This window comes from Lissotriton vulgaris, chromosome 4_1 (assembly GCF_964263255.1).
Source record: "Lissotriton vulgaris chromosome 4_1, aLisVul1.2, whole genome shotgun sequence".
In the NCBI taxonomy this organism is placed as follows: domain Eukaryota; kingdom Metazoa; phylum Chordata; class Amphibia; order Caudata; family Salamandridae; genus Lissotriton; species Lissotriton vulgaris.
This window is the reverse complement of record NC_141691.1, coordinates 1081012568-1081030469: the sequence shown is the minus strand read 5'-3', so window position 1 is coordinate 1081030469 and position 17902 is coordinate 1081012568. Positions and strand designations below refer to the sequence as shown.

Sequence of the window (17902 nt, the reverse complement as noted above, 5' to 3'; positions counted from 1 at the left end):
CATTGGCTCCCAGTGCCACACCGAATCTTGTTTAAAATTCTCGTGTTGGCATTTAGAGCAGCTCATGGCCAGGGACCAACGTATTTGCAGAAACGGTTCTCATTCTACACTCCCAACCGTGCCCTACGATCGGCCAACCAATGCCAATTGGCCATTCCCAAATACAAATACGCCCGACTGGGTGGCCAATCAATTTCAGTTAAGGCAGCTTCTGCTTGGAATGCCCTCCCCCTGTTCCTCAGAGTCTCTACGACCATTACTGTTTTTAAGAAAGAACTTAAGACTTATCTGTTTAACGCTCCTCTCTAACAGACTTGTTCTTGATCTATCACTCTTGCTGTTAAATTACTCACCGCGCCAGGATACCCCGTGGTAATAGAGCGCGCTATAAAAGTTTTAATAATAATAATAATAATATAGCCATACCATATACTCTTAAGTGCATTATGAACCTCGCGGTTAAATGCTATCTTTGGTTTGGCTTTATCAAAACATGTCGTGTAAGGTGTCATACGCTTTGGAATACTACCCCCTCGCCAGTCCTAGCGACGGGGGTAGCATTCCACCCTTCTAGAGGGAGAAGACATGTTACTTCCACTAATCCCGGTTAAAGTTAACCAGAGCCTCAGCATCACAAAATGGATGCTGCTGCCACAGACACAAGCCTGACCTCCTGCTGCTGGGAGTCCTTACAGCGAGGGAGGCTTGGACAATAGGTTTCCTGACTTGGGAGGTGCTAGCACCACCCCAGACAGGCTATAGTGTATTGGGGCAGGGAGGTCTGAATGAAATGAGACACTGCCTGGGGCACACAAGGTGTCCCATGCATAGTCCAGTTAAAACCGGTGCTGGGGCACTCCAGCCCCAGCTCTGGCGTGAAACTGGACAAAGGGAAAGGGGTGTAACCACCCCCTTCCTGGGTCCCACCCATAGGAGGGACCTAGCAGGTAATCCAGCCCCTAGATTTGGTATAAAGGTAGGAGCTGAGTCCCAAGACTTTAGATTTATCCTGACTGAAACTCTGATACAAAACTCTGGACCTTCGCCATCCTACTTGACGTAGAAGACTGAAGAATCTCCCTTGTGGTCAAGGAGTGACCACCCTGCACAAGCAGGCACCATCAAGCGATCAACGGTTTGCTTTGTCGATGCTCCTGCAGGAGCCCGAGCACAGAGCCTGACAAGACCCGGACTTCCAGACTTCCTTCAGCCTGATCCACAGCCACAGCAAAGCTGAGACCCGTGGAGGCGACGCGAGACGTGGTACCGGCCATCTTGGAAAGCCAGTGAATTGCTTTCCGTGCAACTTCTGAGGCACCCTCGAAGTTGTGCATTGGGGATTGAGAAGCCCCAGCCCCGAGCACCAACTGCACCGAAGATCAGCCCTCCACATTCCACGAGTTCTGCGCGGGGCCCTTCTGCATTTTCCAGCTCGATGCGTCTGTCCGGTCACTTGCCCGTTGGCTAGTGGCCTCTGTGACGACGACACCTTCGACTTACAATGCTAGTCTGGTTGCTCCAGACTGGCCCTTGCTCCCCTGAAAAGGAGCAGCCCATCAGACCTTGCTGGTCTGATTAAGAAGCCATCTTCCTTTTCTGCGTGGGTTGCCTTTGCCAAGGCTTGTTTACTCCAATCCGGAATCCGACACCGCCGACAGCGAGAACCTTTGTGGAACAGTCCGTATCCAGCTCCTGGTCATCGTCGACACCTCCTGGTCCATGTGGCTGCAGAGACAAGCTTCACGACATCACCTGATTGCTTCGCGACATCACCTGGTTCCTTCCTGGTTCCATCCTGGTCACTGGCTAGTGACCCAGACTCTGTCCCCTCTGCTTTAAGGTACTCTTCATCCTCGATCCGCCATTGGATCCAATCGGACACTTCCCTCCTGGACGCCTGCAGCATCTTTCTCCAAGGCTCCATAGGAATCAGCGACGAAACCCGACACACTTTGACACCTATGCACCCGCTTCCTATGGGTGAGGTAACGCGAGTATTTAGGTACTCCTGTGAGTATTGACTATCCTAGTGTCCTAGTTTCAAGTAGCTTTTCCCTAGTCCACTTGGAAGTGTCCTAAAAGAACTAGTTTCCATTTCTTTCGTTCCCATTCTAACTCTAGGGTAACTTGCATGCGTGTAAAGACACTGAACGCGCATCCCGTGGGCCTCCTGCTCTCAATCCATTGATAGTACAGTGTAGCCCCAGCGATTCTCCAGGCCCTAGGCCTTTCCTTTGTTCGTGACGTGGTTCTTATACCACTATTTTAGTATATGGTTCAAAGTGCCCCTAGGGCATTACTGTATTTAGTGCAACTTATTGTATTTTAATTAAGTATCTTGTATTGTGCTGGTGCCTTTGACCTCATAAAGAGTTCAGAGGATTGTGTTAGAAATAAATACATATATATTTTGATATACAACCTGTGTGGTGTCCTTTCACTTGGTATTAAGGGGATTGCATATGGTAAAACAGCTGGCTTCACATGCCCTCTTGAGTTTAGCCTAAGACTGCTTTGTCCATGCCACCACTAGGATAGCTGGTCTATAAGGTTGACTTTACAACCATCACCATAAGGGTTGTTTGGACTGGTGCAAGGTGCTCACTAGAGTAGTGAACATCATATACCAGGCCAACTTCTCACAGTTTGCACCAGCTTACACAGGCTGCAATGGCAGGCCTGTAGTCACAGTTTAAGTGGTCTCTCATGGGTGACAAAATACATGCTTCAGCCCATGGGAGACTCCTGTTTTATCTGTGCCCTGGGTACCTTAGTACCATATACTAGGGACTTACAAGGATACATCAGTAGCCAATCTGGGGGGTCCTAAATACTCACCATGTACAATTTAGGGGAGAAGCAGAGAGACTTAGGGTCCTGATTTGCAGGATCCCAGTCAGATTAGTCAGTAAAACATGACACCAGCAAAAAGTGGGAATGAACTGAAAGCAGATTTCCTACAGTAGGTCGGACTCAAAAAGGTACAAAATGTGTATCAGTTGTGCAACTTTCTTTACCCTCTACACTGCACAAGTAACAGCAATGCAAACTTATCGTTGGTAACAAACATTCAACTGCAAACGCCTAGCTCACTTAAGAAGGTTGGCGAGGATCAGTTCAGTGTTCATGGGGGGGGGGGGGGGGGGGGAGGGGGAGAAAGGAAGATGGCGGCGGGTGCCGGCCGTGAGAGCTCTGTCCCGGATCGGGAGATGTCTGGCTATACCGGAGTACTTGCATCCTCCTAGCAAGTTCTACAACAACAATTAAGCGGTGAGCATAGATGGATGCTTATTCCTCCTTAAAATCTTCTTTCTTTACTAATTTATTGTACCTCTCTGTTCTCCCCGATCCCATTGAGAGTGAGCTGAGCCCAGGCGAGCGTTGAGCATTAGGACCCGGGGGCTCGATGGGCGTGGATGCCGAATTTGACGTCAGACGTGAGGCCGGGGACCAAGGCGAACGAAGGCTGATCGGAATTGTGAGCCGTTCCTGTGTTTGGCGCAGGATTTAGACAGCAGCAGCGAGAGTCTACCCCCGAGGACACGGGACCGTAGCGGTGAGAGGGTATTGTTCTTTGGCTGGAGAGGGAGTACGTTTGTTAAGTGCCGGCAGTGCTTCTACCATACGCAGGGCGCCTGGAGAGTGCCTTAATTTCACATTTGGGTTTTTTTGGAGGTCACAGGTACAGATACAGACCTCCTTTGGCATGTATACAGGTCCCAAAGGTCCCAAAGGGATGAACACTGATATAAACACTGATATAAACTTTAAGGCTATACAGACCTCCTCAGTAACGGTGAATAAACTTTCCCCGCAACAGAAGAATCAAAAGAGGGGTAATAGCAGTTTAGAGATCGGGGAAACACCGAGAGTACCAGAAGTACCAGAAGTTGCGGTTACAGCTCCCCCGATAATAAGGAGTAGATATCTCCTCCACTCATTACCTGAGAGGGAAGCTTTACATTTGTCCTTGAGTCAAGCTGACTGCTTGCTCCCTGTCCCTTTGACTCCGCAGCAAAGGAAAAAAAAGAGAAAGGAGGGAGAGAAATAAAATTGAAGAGGTGAGAAAACAGAAAAAAAGTTTGGCTATATTTAAACCCGACCCTTCTTTGAAATCATATTTTAAAATAATGGAGAAAACTGTATCTAGCTGGGACACAGAAAGTAAGCAGGCGATGCCGCAGTTTGAATCTCAGGTACCTATTACTGCCCCTACGTCCTGCTCCAGTTTCTCTGTGACGTCTCAAAATAAATATACCCCCCTGTTGTCAGAGCCGCAGACTGACCTGGGAGACTCTATCTTAAGCACTGATTTACCGGATAATGGTGGGGAAGAGTATCATTACTCAGACTTTCGCTGGGCCTCCAACTACTACTGTCCTACAAACAGTAGGTTGTATTGCTAGCAATTCCACATCTGAGGCACCCGAACCCCCAGAACAGCAAGAACAACAGCAACAGAAAGAGAAAGCGGAAATATGGAGAGCCTACTTAGATCCCTCCGTGAAGATCTTCTTGCAAAACTATTGCCCAAATTTGAAATATCTGAAGGAAATCAGAAGGAAATTACTGAGAAGTGTACCAACCTTGAAAGCAAACTAGACGACATCCGTACAAGAACAGAGGTGTTAGAAGGGGAGGTAGCTGTTCTCACAAGAGTCTCTCAAGCTCATTCGAAAACGATATCTGAATTGAAACCTCAAAATCAGACTCTACAGCAGGATATGGAGCGTTTAGAGATACATGCAAGACGGAATAATTTAAAATTTCTGAAAATTCCTGAATGAGCTGAAAATGGAGACGTTAAGTCCTTGGTCAGTAAGCTGTTGAGGGAAGGGGTCTTGAAGGATAGATCTGATATTAACCTCGAGAATGAAATGCAGCGGGCGCATAGAGATCCCTTTAGACGTCATCCTGATAGAAGTGCCCCCAGAAAAATATTGGTACATTTCCTTACATACCGCTCATTGATCCAACTCTTCAGATTGATTCCTCTAAGTACTTAATCCGCTCTGATGAAGGCAGAGTGACAGCACAGAGGCAGTGGGAGTTAGGGTCCCGGATGCAGGAATTAAGAGGGTTCGGGGCTCAGGTTATGATGAAGTTCCCAGCCTCGTTACGGGTGGTATGGAACAATAAAACATACAACTTTACGTCCCATCAGGAAGTTGATAGCTTTCTTATTAGCCTGAAAGAAGCTCAGTGTTAGATACATATTATAGTAAACTATATGAGAGGAGCAAATATCGCAAAGTCTGTTTGTGAGAGCATACTGGGCTTAGATAATAGGAGTACAGCATATATAGACTAATACATATATATAGGTGTGGAAAATAAAAAACGGGGAAAAAATATGAGGGGTACTCTTTCATAGAGAAAATAAAAAAATATATATAAATAAATAACACAAAGATAAAATATGGGTGTAGGTACTTTATCTCACATAGCAGACACTTTTGGGGGCGGAATCCAGATTAGGGATAGGGCCCTCAAATGGCGATACAATCGCCAATATTCATTAGGGGGGGTTCCTCAAGGGTGGAGGAGGGTGGTGGTGGGAGGTGGGGCTGGGTGTCTTAAAGAGAATAAAATGTCCTCATATATCTAGAAAAACTAGGTCAGACATGATTCAAGCTTTTAATAGAGCAGACCATGGAGCCATACTAGCTATTAGATATCTTTTCTTCTATGATGAAATATGGAGAATAAAATAAAAATAATAAGTTGGAATGTCAATGGGTTGAGGGAGGGTAGGAAACTTAATAGAATATGCAAATTTTTGAATAAGTCTGGGGCCCATATTCTTCTTCTAGAAGAAACCCACCTTGAGCAGCAGGAATGCAAGGCAGCTTTTAAAAATCAAAAATGGGTACAGGATCTCCTATGCTCTAAACAGAGCAGTAACACCAGAGGAGTGGCTATGATTATTCGAACCAATAGTGGGATAAGAGTCGAGAAATACGAAACTGAGTGTACAGGCAGATGGCTGACCGCATCCTTAGTTATAGAAAACACACGGTTGACATGTGTAATCTATTACGGGCCTAATCAGGATTCTCCAGAGGCTCTGATAAGCCTAAAAACTAGCCTTCTTGACTTGAATGCCCCTATTATCTTAGGTGGTGATTTTAATTTGGTACTTGACCCAAGTTTGGACCGTACTTCCAGGGTTGCTTCCTCCCGCTACATAAATCAAAGAGAGAGCTCAGAAGTATAATGAGGGATTTCAACTTATTGGATGTTTGGAGGGTTAAGAATCAAAATATTAGAGATTATTCATTTTATAGCCATAGACATAGGCATCATTCGCATATTGATTTCTTCCTCATTGATCAAGGTTTACTTACTGAGATCACGTCTACATCTTACATTCCGGCTATATTATCAGACCATTCTATGGTAGAATTAACGGTCAAATTTTCACAGGGTATACAAGTTAGAGGGTGGACCTTGGATAGATCCTTACTCTTACAGGAAGGGTTAAAAAATGATCTGCTGAAGCAAATGGCGGAGTATTTTAGGTTTAATCGTGCCACTGCATCCGATCAAATAGTGTGGGAAGCTTTCAAGTCCTATTTAAGGGGGGCATTTACCACCATAATGATACAGAGAAATAAGACCAGGAGGAAGACAGAGGAAGATTCTTTACTGAAAATAAAACAAAAAGAGCAACAGTTACAGCAGACCTCACTTGAATAGCAGACAAACTTGATTGCCATCCAGAAAGAGTTAGAGAGCTTAAAAGCTAAATATCAGGCTAACCTAGACAAAATCATTAAAGAAAGGTGGGATGCAAGCAGACTGCAGAATTTCTCCTATGGAGAAAAATGTGGTCGTATCTTGGCATGGAAGGCCAGATCTGATCGAGCTAGGAACCAAATAAGCAGATTAAAGATACAGAGCTCTGGAGATATATCATATGATAATGATGAGATCTCGGAAGAAGTTAAAACATATATGCAGAATTTATATACGGGGATAAGGATAAAACAACAACCGAAGGGGCAGTCCATTGGTTAGAGGGCCTATCTGTTCCACAGTTAACTGAGGCTGATAGTTTATTCCTGGGCTCTAGCATTAAAGAGGGAGAGGTTCACAATCATCACACGAGAAGACGCCACGCGATGGAGCCGGCCTGATCCACATTCTCAAATTCTTGCTATTGGGCTATCTGACCCTTACCGCACAAAACCTAATGAAATTGGATTGTCTCTTCATAAAATAAACGAACAAATCTGATTTTAAACTGGAATCTTCTCCGGATTGGAATAACAGTTACTTGACCAAAATTAAGAAGAGCTCACTCCAATTGCCCTGAAGAAGTCCGTGGAGGACGAAACGCGTTGGCTACTGGATTGAAGAAATGAATAAAGATTAAAACTTCAAAAAAAATCTGAAGACTCTGCTACCCAACTCATTTAATATTTTTTGACTTGTGCTGAATGATTATTAGTGTAACAGATCTCTAAAATACTGACGTGTGTGCTGGATCAATTGCTAAAAAATTGTTTGCTAGAACAAGTTTCTTGTCTTAGGAGATCTAGGGAAAGGAATCTCCGATCCGTGTCACCACACAACAAACAGGGCATTATACAGGATAGGTGCAATTGTGCTGTAAACCCCATTTCCCATCCTTTTTGCATTAGAGGTTCACAATCAATTGAAAAGAATGGCTAAGGGAAAAGCAGCCGGACCAGACGGACTTCCAGTGGAAGCATACCAAATAGGATCTGACATTATTGTTCCTATCCTTACGTCCCTATTTAATAAAATACATCAGGAAGGAGAACCTATTCCACTGACTTGGTTGGAGGCCACAGTTACGTTGGTTTTAAAGCCCAATAAGGACCCCCTGATCATCGAGGCCTATAGACCAATCTCGCTGCTAAATACAGACTATAAAATCTTTGCAGGTGTTTTGGCGGCGAGATTGGCCAAAGTAATTAAATCAGTGGTCCATGAGGATCAGAGGGGTTTTATGCCAGGTAGGCAGCTGAATGAGCTGACTTTTCAGGCCATTGCTGCAATTGATTTTGCTACAGAGGAAAAAATCCCCTTAACTATCGTAGCAATCGATGCCGCCAAGGCCTTTGACCAGGTTAGCTGGTTGAACTTGTGGGAAGCCTTATTAAAGTTTGGTATTCCAACAAATTTTATAGCATCTATAAAAGCATTGTATTTAAATCACAAGGCCAAAGCTCTTGTGAACAACTCACTTACAGACTGGGTCCAAATAACACGTGGCTTTGACAGGGATGCCCCCTCTCCCCCTAATTGTTTAATTTATATATTGAGCCCTTAGTTATTCAGTTAAGATCGGATGTTTTAATTAAACCATTTCGCATGAATGATTTAGATCTAAAACTCGCATTATATGCGGATGATCTTTTAATGTATACTTCTAATCCTGAGGTAGCAATCGGCCGACTATTTCATCAGGCGGAAGTTTTCGGAGAGGCCTCAGGATACAGAACCAACAAAGAAAAAACAGAGGTCATGCAGTGGAACCAGGAGGATCGACTCCTCGAAACAAAGCCCCGGATGCGATATTTAGGAATACACCTGGTTCAGAACATCTCTGAGACTTCTAAAGTAAATTTAGATAGAGTCTACAAAGACATCTGTGGGCTCTTGCATCGTTGGTCTGGACTCCCATTAAACATCTTCGGGAGAGTAAATCTGGTAAAGATGGTTATTTTGCCTAAGGTTACTTTCCTCTTTAACTCAATACCCGTGACATTCAGTCCTAAAGATATAGCCAAATTACAGGGAAGGATTGGATCTTTCATTTGGAACTCTAAATCGCCCAGAATCTCCTTGAAAAAATTGAGAAGAAAATTGAGAACAGGTGGACTTGCTATGCCGGACATACTTCATTATTGCCATTCTTTTCATTTGAAAAACTTCAGAATAATGGCTGATAAAGCTGATACATCCTGTTTGGGCTGACTATTTCAGGCGCTACTGCATGGTATCCCTCGAGGGCAAGAATCCTTCTTATTTAAATTTGGGGATCCTAGATTTTACAAGAAGGTTAGATTAAAGGTGTTAGGTACGGCTCTGAGAAATTGGGTGTTTGTCAGAAAAAAGCTAGGCATTTCGTATTATACACCTCAGGCCCCCATATGGGATTCCCCGGGGACACCAAAATGCCTCAGAGACCGATTATCGCTACCCCTTAAAGCAGCTGGTATTATGCCGTGGCAGGATCTCCTCGATAATTCACAGCTATTGGGATGGGACTCACTCTTTAGACTGACAAATGATACTCTCACCAGGTTCAAATATTACCAGTTATCCAGCTGTTGGACTACAATACCCTGGGAATTAACAACTAACCCTAAGTTTGATCTGGTAAAGAGAAAAGGGAGTTGGAAAAAAGAGATTTCCTTTTGGTATGAGGCACTAAACGAGAAAGACGAAGTCACAGAATTCGAACTTAATAAGCTGTGGGGAGGAGCGGAAGCTTTGCTATGCGATAACTTATCAGCTCTATGGGGAGATTCTTTTAAATTACTAAATACAGTGGTGAAATCGGCCCCCTTAAAACAAAATCATTTGTTCACCCTGTATAGAGCGTACATATCCCCGAAAAAATTGGTAAAGATTACGAACCTTGAATATTGTTGTCCGCGTTGCAAAGCCTCCGCTGCAGATGATCTGCATATGTTCGTGGAGTGTCCAAGATTGGTACCCTTTTGGTCTAAAATCGAAGAATTTATAACAGAAGTTTTGGGTATACATCTTGTGATTACCCCAAGGATGATTCTCTTTGGTCTAGGTGTAGAGTATCAGCTTAACGATATGAACACCAAATTTATGTTTTATGTAATGATTTTAGCTAGACGGGAAATCTGTAAGGTCTGGAAGTCAGAGAATGTTCCCCCCTTTTCCGAGTGTCTGAAATATATTATATATACTAGTGAGTCTGATATAGCATGCAATAGTTCTAGCCAGGATAAGATCTGGGCGGCCCTTGTGGCTTTGCGGAACAGATGAGAATATTCTGATGATTTCACCTGGGTACTGTTGGCGCTTGGTCTCCCACCTAACCAAGGCTCTCCCAGTTTGAAGGGTATGGAGTGGACAAAGCAAACAGCTAAACCTAGAGGGGTTTTCTCTTTCCTTTTCTGTCTTGGGAATGAATCCCTGAGGCCGGTACATCGTAATATGGAGAGTAGAATACCCATCAATGATATATGAGGAATACAAAAAAAAAGGTTGCGAGAGAAAGAAAGTCTATAAAGTCTGAGTGCCTAGAAATGCTATCTTTGACAAAAAGGCCTATCATGATGCTTTTAAATTAATCAGTTGCCACATCCTTATGCAGTTTCATAGGAATTTCTCTCTGAAAAACAAGTAGAAAATAAGTTCTCCATGCCGAAGAAAAGTCAAAGCCATTGTATAAGGATTGTAAAAGCTCTGCCTGACCTGGATCGACGTCATCACAATGCCTGGACCCACTTCAAGTAGCAAAGACAGACATTACAAACCGCAACTGAGTGATATAATCTCTAGACTTGTCTTCAATAAGTCTGTTTTCACTGTTAAACACAGGCTGATAATGCACATTTTGCGTCAAGTCAACGGGAGCTACTGCCATTTAGACATTGCTTAAGGAATATGGGAAATAATATACCGAATGACGCTTCTGCGGCTATAAACCAGCCCGGCTTAAAACATATAGAGTTAACTGTAAACCTAATATGCTAAAAACACAAAAGATGATTATTAGACTTACGTGATTTACAACAAGTGGTGCCAGTTTTTCAGGATCATCAAGGCACTTCTCCAATTCCCCTAAAAAGAAGCTGCAAACAAGAAAACAGAACGAGTAACATATACATAAGGTGAATCTTTGCATTCGGTTTATTTTCCAAGGCAAGAGCAAAATGCGATTTTAAAACGTTGAATTAATGGTTTTACTTATCAGCCAAAAAAGTTAGAAAATAAACACTCAATCTTTAGACAACCATTATTAATAAAATCCAAACGGTGCCACCCCTCCCCTTTACAATATTCTTTAAAGACTGTGGCTCAGTTTAATAAGTGCAGGTCTATAACTTGCACGGCAGTGAAGAAAAATGCAAAGCATGACTAAGTGTAGATATATAAATTATGAGAGGGAATCTGTTCCTCTCAGTGAGGCTGCAGCCTTTCAAATGTGTATAATAGATGCGAAGAAAATGAGGTTTTCATGAGGCAATGTTTGATGTCAACTGAGATATATTAATGATGTAATTTTTAAGATAATGACCACCACCATGGGGCTATTGTGTTTGCGTAGTAAACCATAACTGGGACTTTTCAGTAAATTTTTATTTGGTATAGTATCCACCATTGTACTTTCAAGTTACATTTTTCCGAGCAATTTACATAACTTTTTCATGTAAATCAGGTGAGTATCTGCTCTTAGCAGACAACCGCAATGTTCTTTAATGAAGTTCTCAGTGAATGTTTCTAGTTTATTTTTATTTTTTTAAATCTTTTTACTTGGTACATATTACAAGCATATGTAGCATCTGAATGACATTGTATACAGTATTAAAAACAGAGGATATCAGGGTGATAAGTTGAAGAACCCCAATTGTAAAATAAACCTGTCTAAATATATATGTCCATATTGGATAATTGCAGGAGGAAAATAAAATGAGCATGATTACAGAGGAGCGACATACAAATAATAAATGATTTGGGGGGATGGAGTACGTTCAGGGGAAGCAACAGGTGTTCTCAGTAGGATAATGGTGACTGGAGAGGCCCCTGCGCCTTCAGGAATATGGTCCTCCCTGGGTTCTTCATCAACAGGTGACATAACAGTCTGAATGTTGACCAGAATGGCCTCCCAACTGGCTGCAAGACTGTATTTACTTAGGCCCCTTGTGTCTTCCCTATGTAGTGCAGCACCTTCAGCTCAGGCCCAGATCCTCTTGGAGAGTTCCCAGGCGGTGATCGCTGTGAACACGTGTGATTCTCCATTTACGGGTGATCATTCGCTTGGCTAGGAGGAGCCCAAGGTTGATAAATAGGGTGATGATTCTTGACCCTGTGGTGAAGGCCTAGTAGACAGACCTCCTAAGTGTGTGGCACAGGCCACCCTGTACAGGTGGCCAAGCGTGTGATCATGCCTAGCCAGTAGTGTGAAAAAGAAAGAACTCGTGGCGTAGCTTGAGGATAAGTAAAACTTTATTCATGTAGCAGGTTACAGGATAAACGACCCCATCCAACATCCAAGACCTGCAACTGACAAGTTGCTTACATTCTTCACCCAAGCTCCATTTCACATTCTAAAGTAAGTTACATGGCAACAAGAAAACATTCTAAGAAGGAACCTACATCACCTGGCCCTCAATAATATCAAAACAAAATAGAAAACATTTACAGACAACCAAAGAAGAAGGATAGGAGATTAAACCTAAACGAAATATCTCACAGGCACATTCTGCCCCTCTTAAAGGTCTGGATAAAAACAAGACAACCTTTTCAACCTCTTCTGATTTCTGAAAAAGAACAACCCCTAAACCTTTCGAGCTAATGTCCGTCATCAAATACAACTTTTTTTAGGATCAAAACTGCTGAGATCTAGGGCTTTACTGAGCTACATCTTCAAGTGTTGGAATTCACCTTGACAAACCTTTGACCACACTAATTCACACCCCTTTTTTAAGAGACCCCTTAAATGACTAGTCACACTTGCAAAATTAGGGACAAACTTGTGCTAGAATTTATGCCATGCCCAGGAATTTTACCAGTTCTTCTTTGTTCACAGGGGTCCTGAGTTTGCAGATGGTCTCTACCAGCACAGATTTTGGATTAATGCCATTGGCCGATATCTGATGACCCAAATATTCAATCTCAGTCGAAACAAATTTACACTTATTTGCACGTAGAGTCAATCCAACAACACACATCTTCTTCAAGACCAAACTCATTCTTTTATCATGTTCATTGGAGTCCACACCAAACACAAGAACGTCTTCTTGCTATATCTTAACTCCTTCAATACCCTCGAGGATGTGTTCCATTACCCTTTGAAACACTGAAGCTGAAGAGATTAGGCCAAATGGCATCCTCAAAAATGTAAAAGTAACAAAGGGCGTAACAAATGCTGTTAAATCTTGAGACGATGGATGCAATTTGACTTGATGGTATGCTGAGGTCAAATCGAGAGATGAGAAATGCTTGGCACCATCAAGGGAGCACAACATCTCACTGATGTTAGGTAGTGGATAATGATCCACCACCACAGTGATGCAACTAAATAATAAGTAAAGCTGTGCGCGTCAGCAAAGTTGTAGTGCACAGTTGTGCACATCAGCAAAATTGTAGCACACAAAGATGGACAACAACAGTGATGCTCAAGAATATTGAGCAAAGCTGAGCACATCAGTGAAGTTGCACCAATGAAATACAAGAACAGTAATGCGCATACATCATGAGTAAGCTGTGCGCATCAGCGAGGTACTGCACAAAGATGAACAAGCAAGAAAATTGATAAAATGCTCCCCCGTTGTGGGCAAGTGTTTACTTCACTCCCGCTGAGAATTCTCATATGCATGTGCATGCGCACAAGGAAGCCAAATGTCAGGGAAAGAGAGACTTATCTGTGCCTGACCTCGCGCCGAGTCGCGGGGACAGCGAGGCCATCTGGGACAGTGAGGATTGTCCAACCACGCTGTAGGAAGGTGGACACCTGACTATGGTTACCCCATATTTCTTGCCTTGTGTTTAGCTGGTTTTCGACCTAGTTGGCCTGGTTCCCTGCTAATCAGGGCCCCAGGCTATCTGCTCTCTCCTTAAAATGGACTCCATGTACCCTAGGTGCATAACCAAATTGGTACTGGACACCTTGTCAGCCCCTATATAGTGCACTATAGGTGCCAAGGGCATAGGTGCATCCAAGGCCTACCAGGGGCTGCAGAATAGCTTTTGCCACCCCTGGCTGGTTCTTAAATTGACACAACTGGCTGATCACTCAGCTGGGGCAAGTTGGTGTAATCTCCTCTTGCTTAGATATAGTATACCTATATCTAAACCTATATCTGGACACATATAAACCTATGAGTCACTCCTATGGAAGGCCTTATCAATCCTGGAGGCAGAGTGCTTGGTTTTACATGAGATGGTCCTCTAGCATGAGCTGAGCCTGTCTGCAGTTGTCGGGAACAACTCCCTTAGCTGTTCCAGGATATTGCCATACCATATACTATTAAGTGCATTATAATCCATCGCAGTTATGTGTTAACTTTGGTTTGGCTTTATAAAAATATGTTGTGTAAGGTGTCATACGATTTGGAATACTATCCCCTCGACAGTCCTGTCGACGGGGATAACATTCCACCCCTCTATAGGGAGAAGACATGTTACTTTACTGAAACGCGGTTGATTTTAAAAGAGCCTCAGCATCACAAAATGGACGCTTGTGCCACAGACACGAGTCTGACCTCCTGCTGCTGACCGAAACTCAGCCGAGGAGGCCTGGACAAAGGCTTTCCTGTCGCGGGGAGGTGTCACACCACCCCCCACAGGAGATAGTGGATTGTAGCAGGGAGGTTTGAAAGAAACCAGACACTGCCTGGGGAGCACAAGGCTTCCCCTTGCATAATCCGGTCAAACCGGTTCTAGGGCACACCAGCCCCAGTCCCAGCGTGACCCTGGACAAAGGGAAAGGGGTGTAACCACCCCCTTCCTGGGTCCCACCCATAGGAGGGACCTAGCAGGTAATCCAGCCCCCTAGATTGGTATAAGAATGGGAGCAGTGCCAACGCACTCAGATTATCCTGACTGAAACTTATGAAATGAAACTCTGGACCCTTCGACATCCTACTCGACGTAGAAGACTGAAGAATCTCCCTTGTGGTCAAGGAGTGACCACCCTGTGCAAACAGGCACCATCCAGCACCTCGACGTTTGCTTTGTTGCAGTTCCCGCCGGAACTCGAGCAACAGAGTTCGACAAGACCAAGCGTGCCTGCCTTCTAACAGCCCGATCCACAGTCCCTGCAGAGCTGAGACCCTTGGAGGCGACTGGAAGCGTGGGGCACGCCATCTTGGAAAGACCACAAGACGCTGACCGTGCAGCCCACGAGTGACCCTCGAAGCTGTGCATTGGGGTTTGAGAAGCCCCAGCCCTGAGCCTCTCTTGCACCGAAGCTCACCCCTCTACACTCACCGAGTGCTGCGTGGGGCCCTTCTGCATCTTTTGTCTCAACGCGTTGGCCCGGTCACTTGCCCGTTGGCTAGTGGCCCCTGTGCCGACGAACCTTGAAACCTAACTTGTGAATCTGGTTGCTCCAGACTTGCACTCGCTCCCTTGAAAAGGAGCACTCGCTCTGACCCTCCTGGTCCGAGTATTAAGCCATCTTCGAATCCTGCGTGGGTTGCGCTTGCCAAGGGTTGTTTGCTCTGATCTGGAAGCCGACACCGCCGACAACGAGAGCCTGCGTGGGACAGCTCGTGATCCACTCCTGGACATCCTCGGTGCCCCAGAGTCCACGTGGCAGCGGAGAGAAGCTTCACGACAGCGACCTGAAAGCGCCCGACATTGCCTGGTTCCTTCCTGGTTCCACCCTGGTCACTGCTGAGTGACCCAGACTCTGTCCCCTCTGCTTTCAGATCATCTTTATCTTCGATCCACCCTTGGATCACATCGGACACTTCTCGTCTCGACGCCTGCAGCATCTTCAGCTCCAAGCACCATCAACCAGCGTGACAAAACCCGATACTACTTCGCACTTGTGCACCCGCTTCCTGTGGGTGAGGTAACTCAGCAACGCCGGTGTTCCTACACTGGTACACACCTCTAGTGTATGTGTCTAAAGTTTCATCCTGCTAGGTTAAGCGGAAGTCTCCTTTAACTATAACTTTATAACTTTTACGCACCATTGACATTGCATTGGTGCATGTGTGTGCTTTAAGCGCTGCACCCGAATCCCGCAGGCTTTTCCCGACTTCAGCATTGCTAGTCCCGACTGCTCCCAGCGATTCCCTAGGCCCTAGGCCTAACCACTGTTCGATTGGTATCTCTTGTACCACTTTTTTTATATATGGTTTGCGTGGCCCCCGGGCCTCATCCATAATTGTGCAACTTTCATATGTTTAACTGTGCTTTTGTTTAAACGCTTGTGCCTCTGCACTCATAAAGAGTACAGAGGATTATTCTAGTAATAAATACATATATTTTTATAATATATAACTTGTGTGGTGTCCTTTCATTTGATATTACAGGATTGCTCGTATCCACGCTACTAGGATAGCTTGTCTATAAGGTTGACTTACAACCAGACACCATAAGGGATTGTTTGGACTGATACAAGGTGGTTCCAGAATTGGAAACATCATATATCAGGCCAACTTCTCACACACGCGCACCATCGCGGGGACAGGGGAGCTTGCGCACACAGGCACGTGCGAAGTATCACGTGCGCGTTGCCCGATCAGTCTCTTCTTTCGGCACGAACCCCAAAATCAAAACTTAAACAGTACTCACATATCCCAAGATGAGCGGGTGTGGCTTAGCTTTACCAGAACCAACAGGAAAGAGATCTGAGCCTCACTCAATCCCAGACTCTCTCCAGGTCAGAAACAATGGAGAAGGAGAGTCGCCGAATGAGAGGCACAGCGTGGTGAACTTCAATGAATGATGAAACGGGCCGAGGAACCCACACTCCGATCATCAGGCAGAAGAATCACTGCAAGCGATAGCCAGAAATGCTTGAAAGTAGGCTCGATGTGTTGGGGTCCTTGTTGCACACGTCGGTAGCTCCCCTCATCGCCAAATGAAAAAGAAGGTACTTGTGGCGTAGCTTGAGGATAAGTTAATCTATATTCATGTAGCAGGTTACAGGATAAACAACCCCATCCAACATCCAAGACCTGCAACTGTCAACTGACAAGTTGCTTATATTCTTCACCCAAGCTCCATTCCACATTCTAAAGTAAGTTACATGGCAACAAGAAAACATTCTAAGAAGGAACATTACATAGTGTTTAAGGCAGGAACAGGCTAAGAAATGTGCACTAGACTGGCAACAGGTAGAGTACAGTGGGGAGAGGCTGCATGAAGTGGTATGTATTTAGTGCAATTCTCGCGGTACGCCGCGCGATGCGCACGCAATGTTATTTATGTTCCATTTTAGTGTTATTGTTCAAATGTGTGTTTCACGCGCGACGTGTCTATTCGGTGGAAGGCTCAAATGTTTCCAGCAGTCACCAGTGGGCTTTCTATTGAGGAGACGCATCGCGCGTCGGGTGGAGTATTTCAATGAAATAAACTTCATTAATAATACATTGAAGTTGAAGGAATTATTTATCACTACATTTGGCGACGTTTGCGAACTGAGAACTCCACCCATACCCACGCAAGAGATTTTCATCATTTTTCTACTTCATCTTATCGTGAAGAGGCCGCACCTGCTGTCTTTTCTCAGGTTGATCTTCAAGAGTATCCGGGTAGGACTTTCAGTGCTTTCTCACGCCTTCGATGAGGTACGTCGGAAACATATTAATTCTGAAGCGCGATTGCTCATTTTTTAAGCTAATTTTTCTAACTTTCGTCATGATTGGACTTTGAAAACTGCATGTGACTCTTGTTTTGCCCGTGAGCTCGTTGATTGGCTCACCTGTGTTTCTAGTTTCATTGGCTGCGGAGGGCTTAACCAACGTATCGACGGAGCACTTGTTGGATTGTCCGGCCCTATGACAGCTTGTTTCATTTACATCAGCGCGTTGCTACAGCGACGAGAATGCTTTATTTCTTCGTCATTTTGGTCTCGCATCAGAAGCGCTGTTTATGTTGATTTTTGTGACAGCTCATCTTTTAATCTCAGCAATTTGCTACAGCGACGCGCACGCCTTGCTTCTTTGGCATTCTGGTAAGACGGACATTTCATTCTGAGTGTCAT

General features: G+C 44.5%; 1 protein-coding gene across 1 annotated transcript in view; it reads right to left on the bottom strand.

Annotated features, from left to right (window-relative positions):
• TRIO (trio Rho guanine nucleotide exchange factor) overlaps positions 1-17902 on the bottom strand; it is a 5246815-nt gene that overhangs the window by 1749854 nt on the left and 3479059 nt on the right. Inside the window, exon 41 of the mRNA XM_086965300.1 lies at positions 10742-10811. Within this exon, the coding sequence (XP_086821426.1) occupies positions 10742-10811 (70 nt within the window). The remainder of the gene's footprint in view (positions 1-10741; positions 10812-17902) is intronic.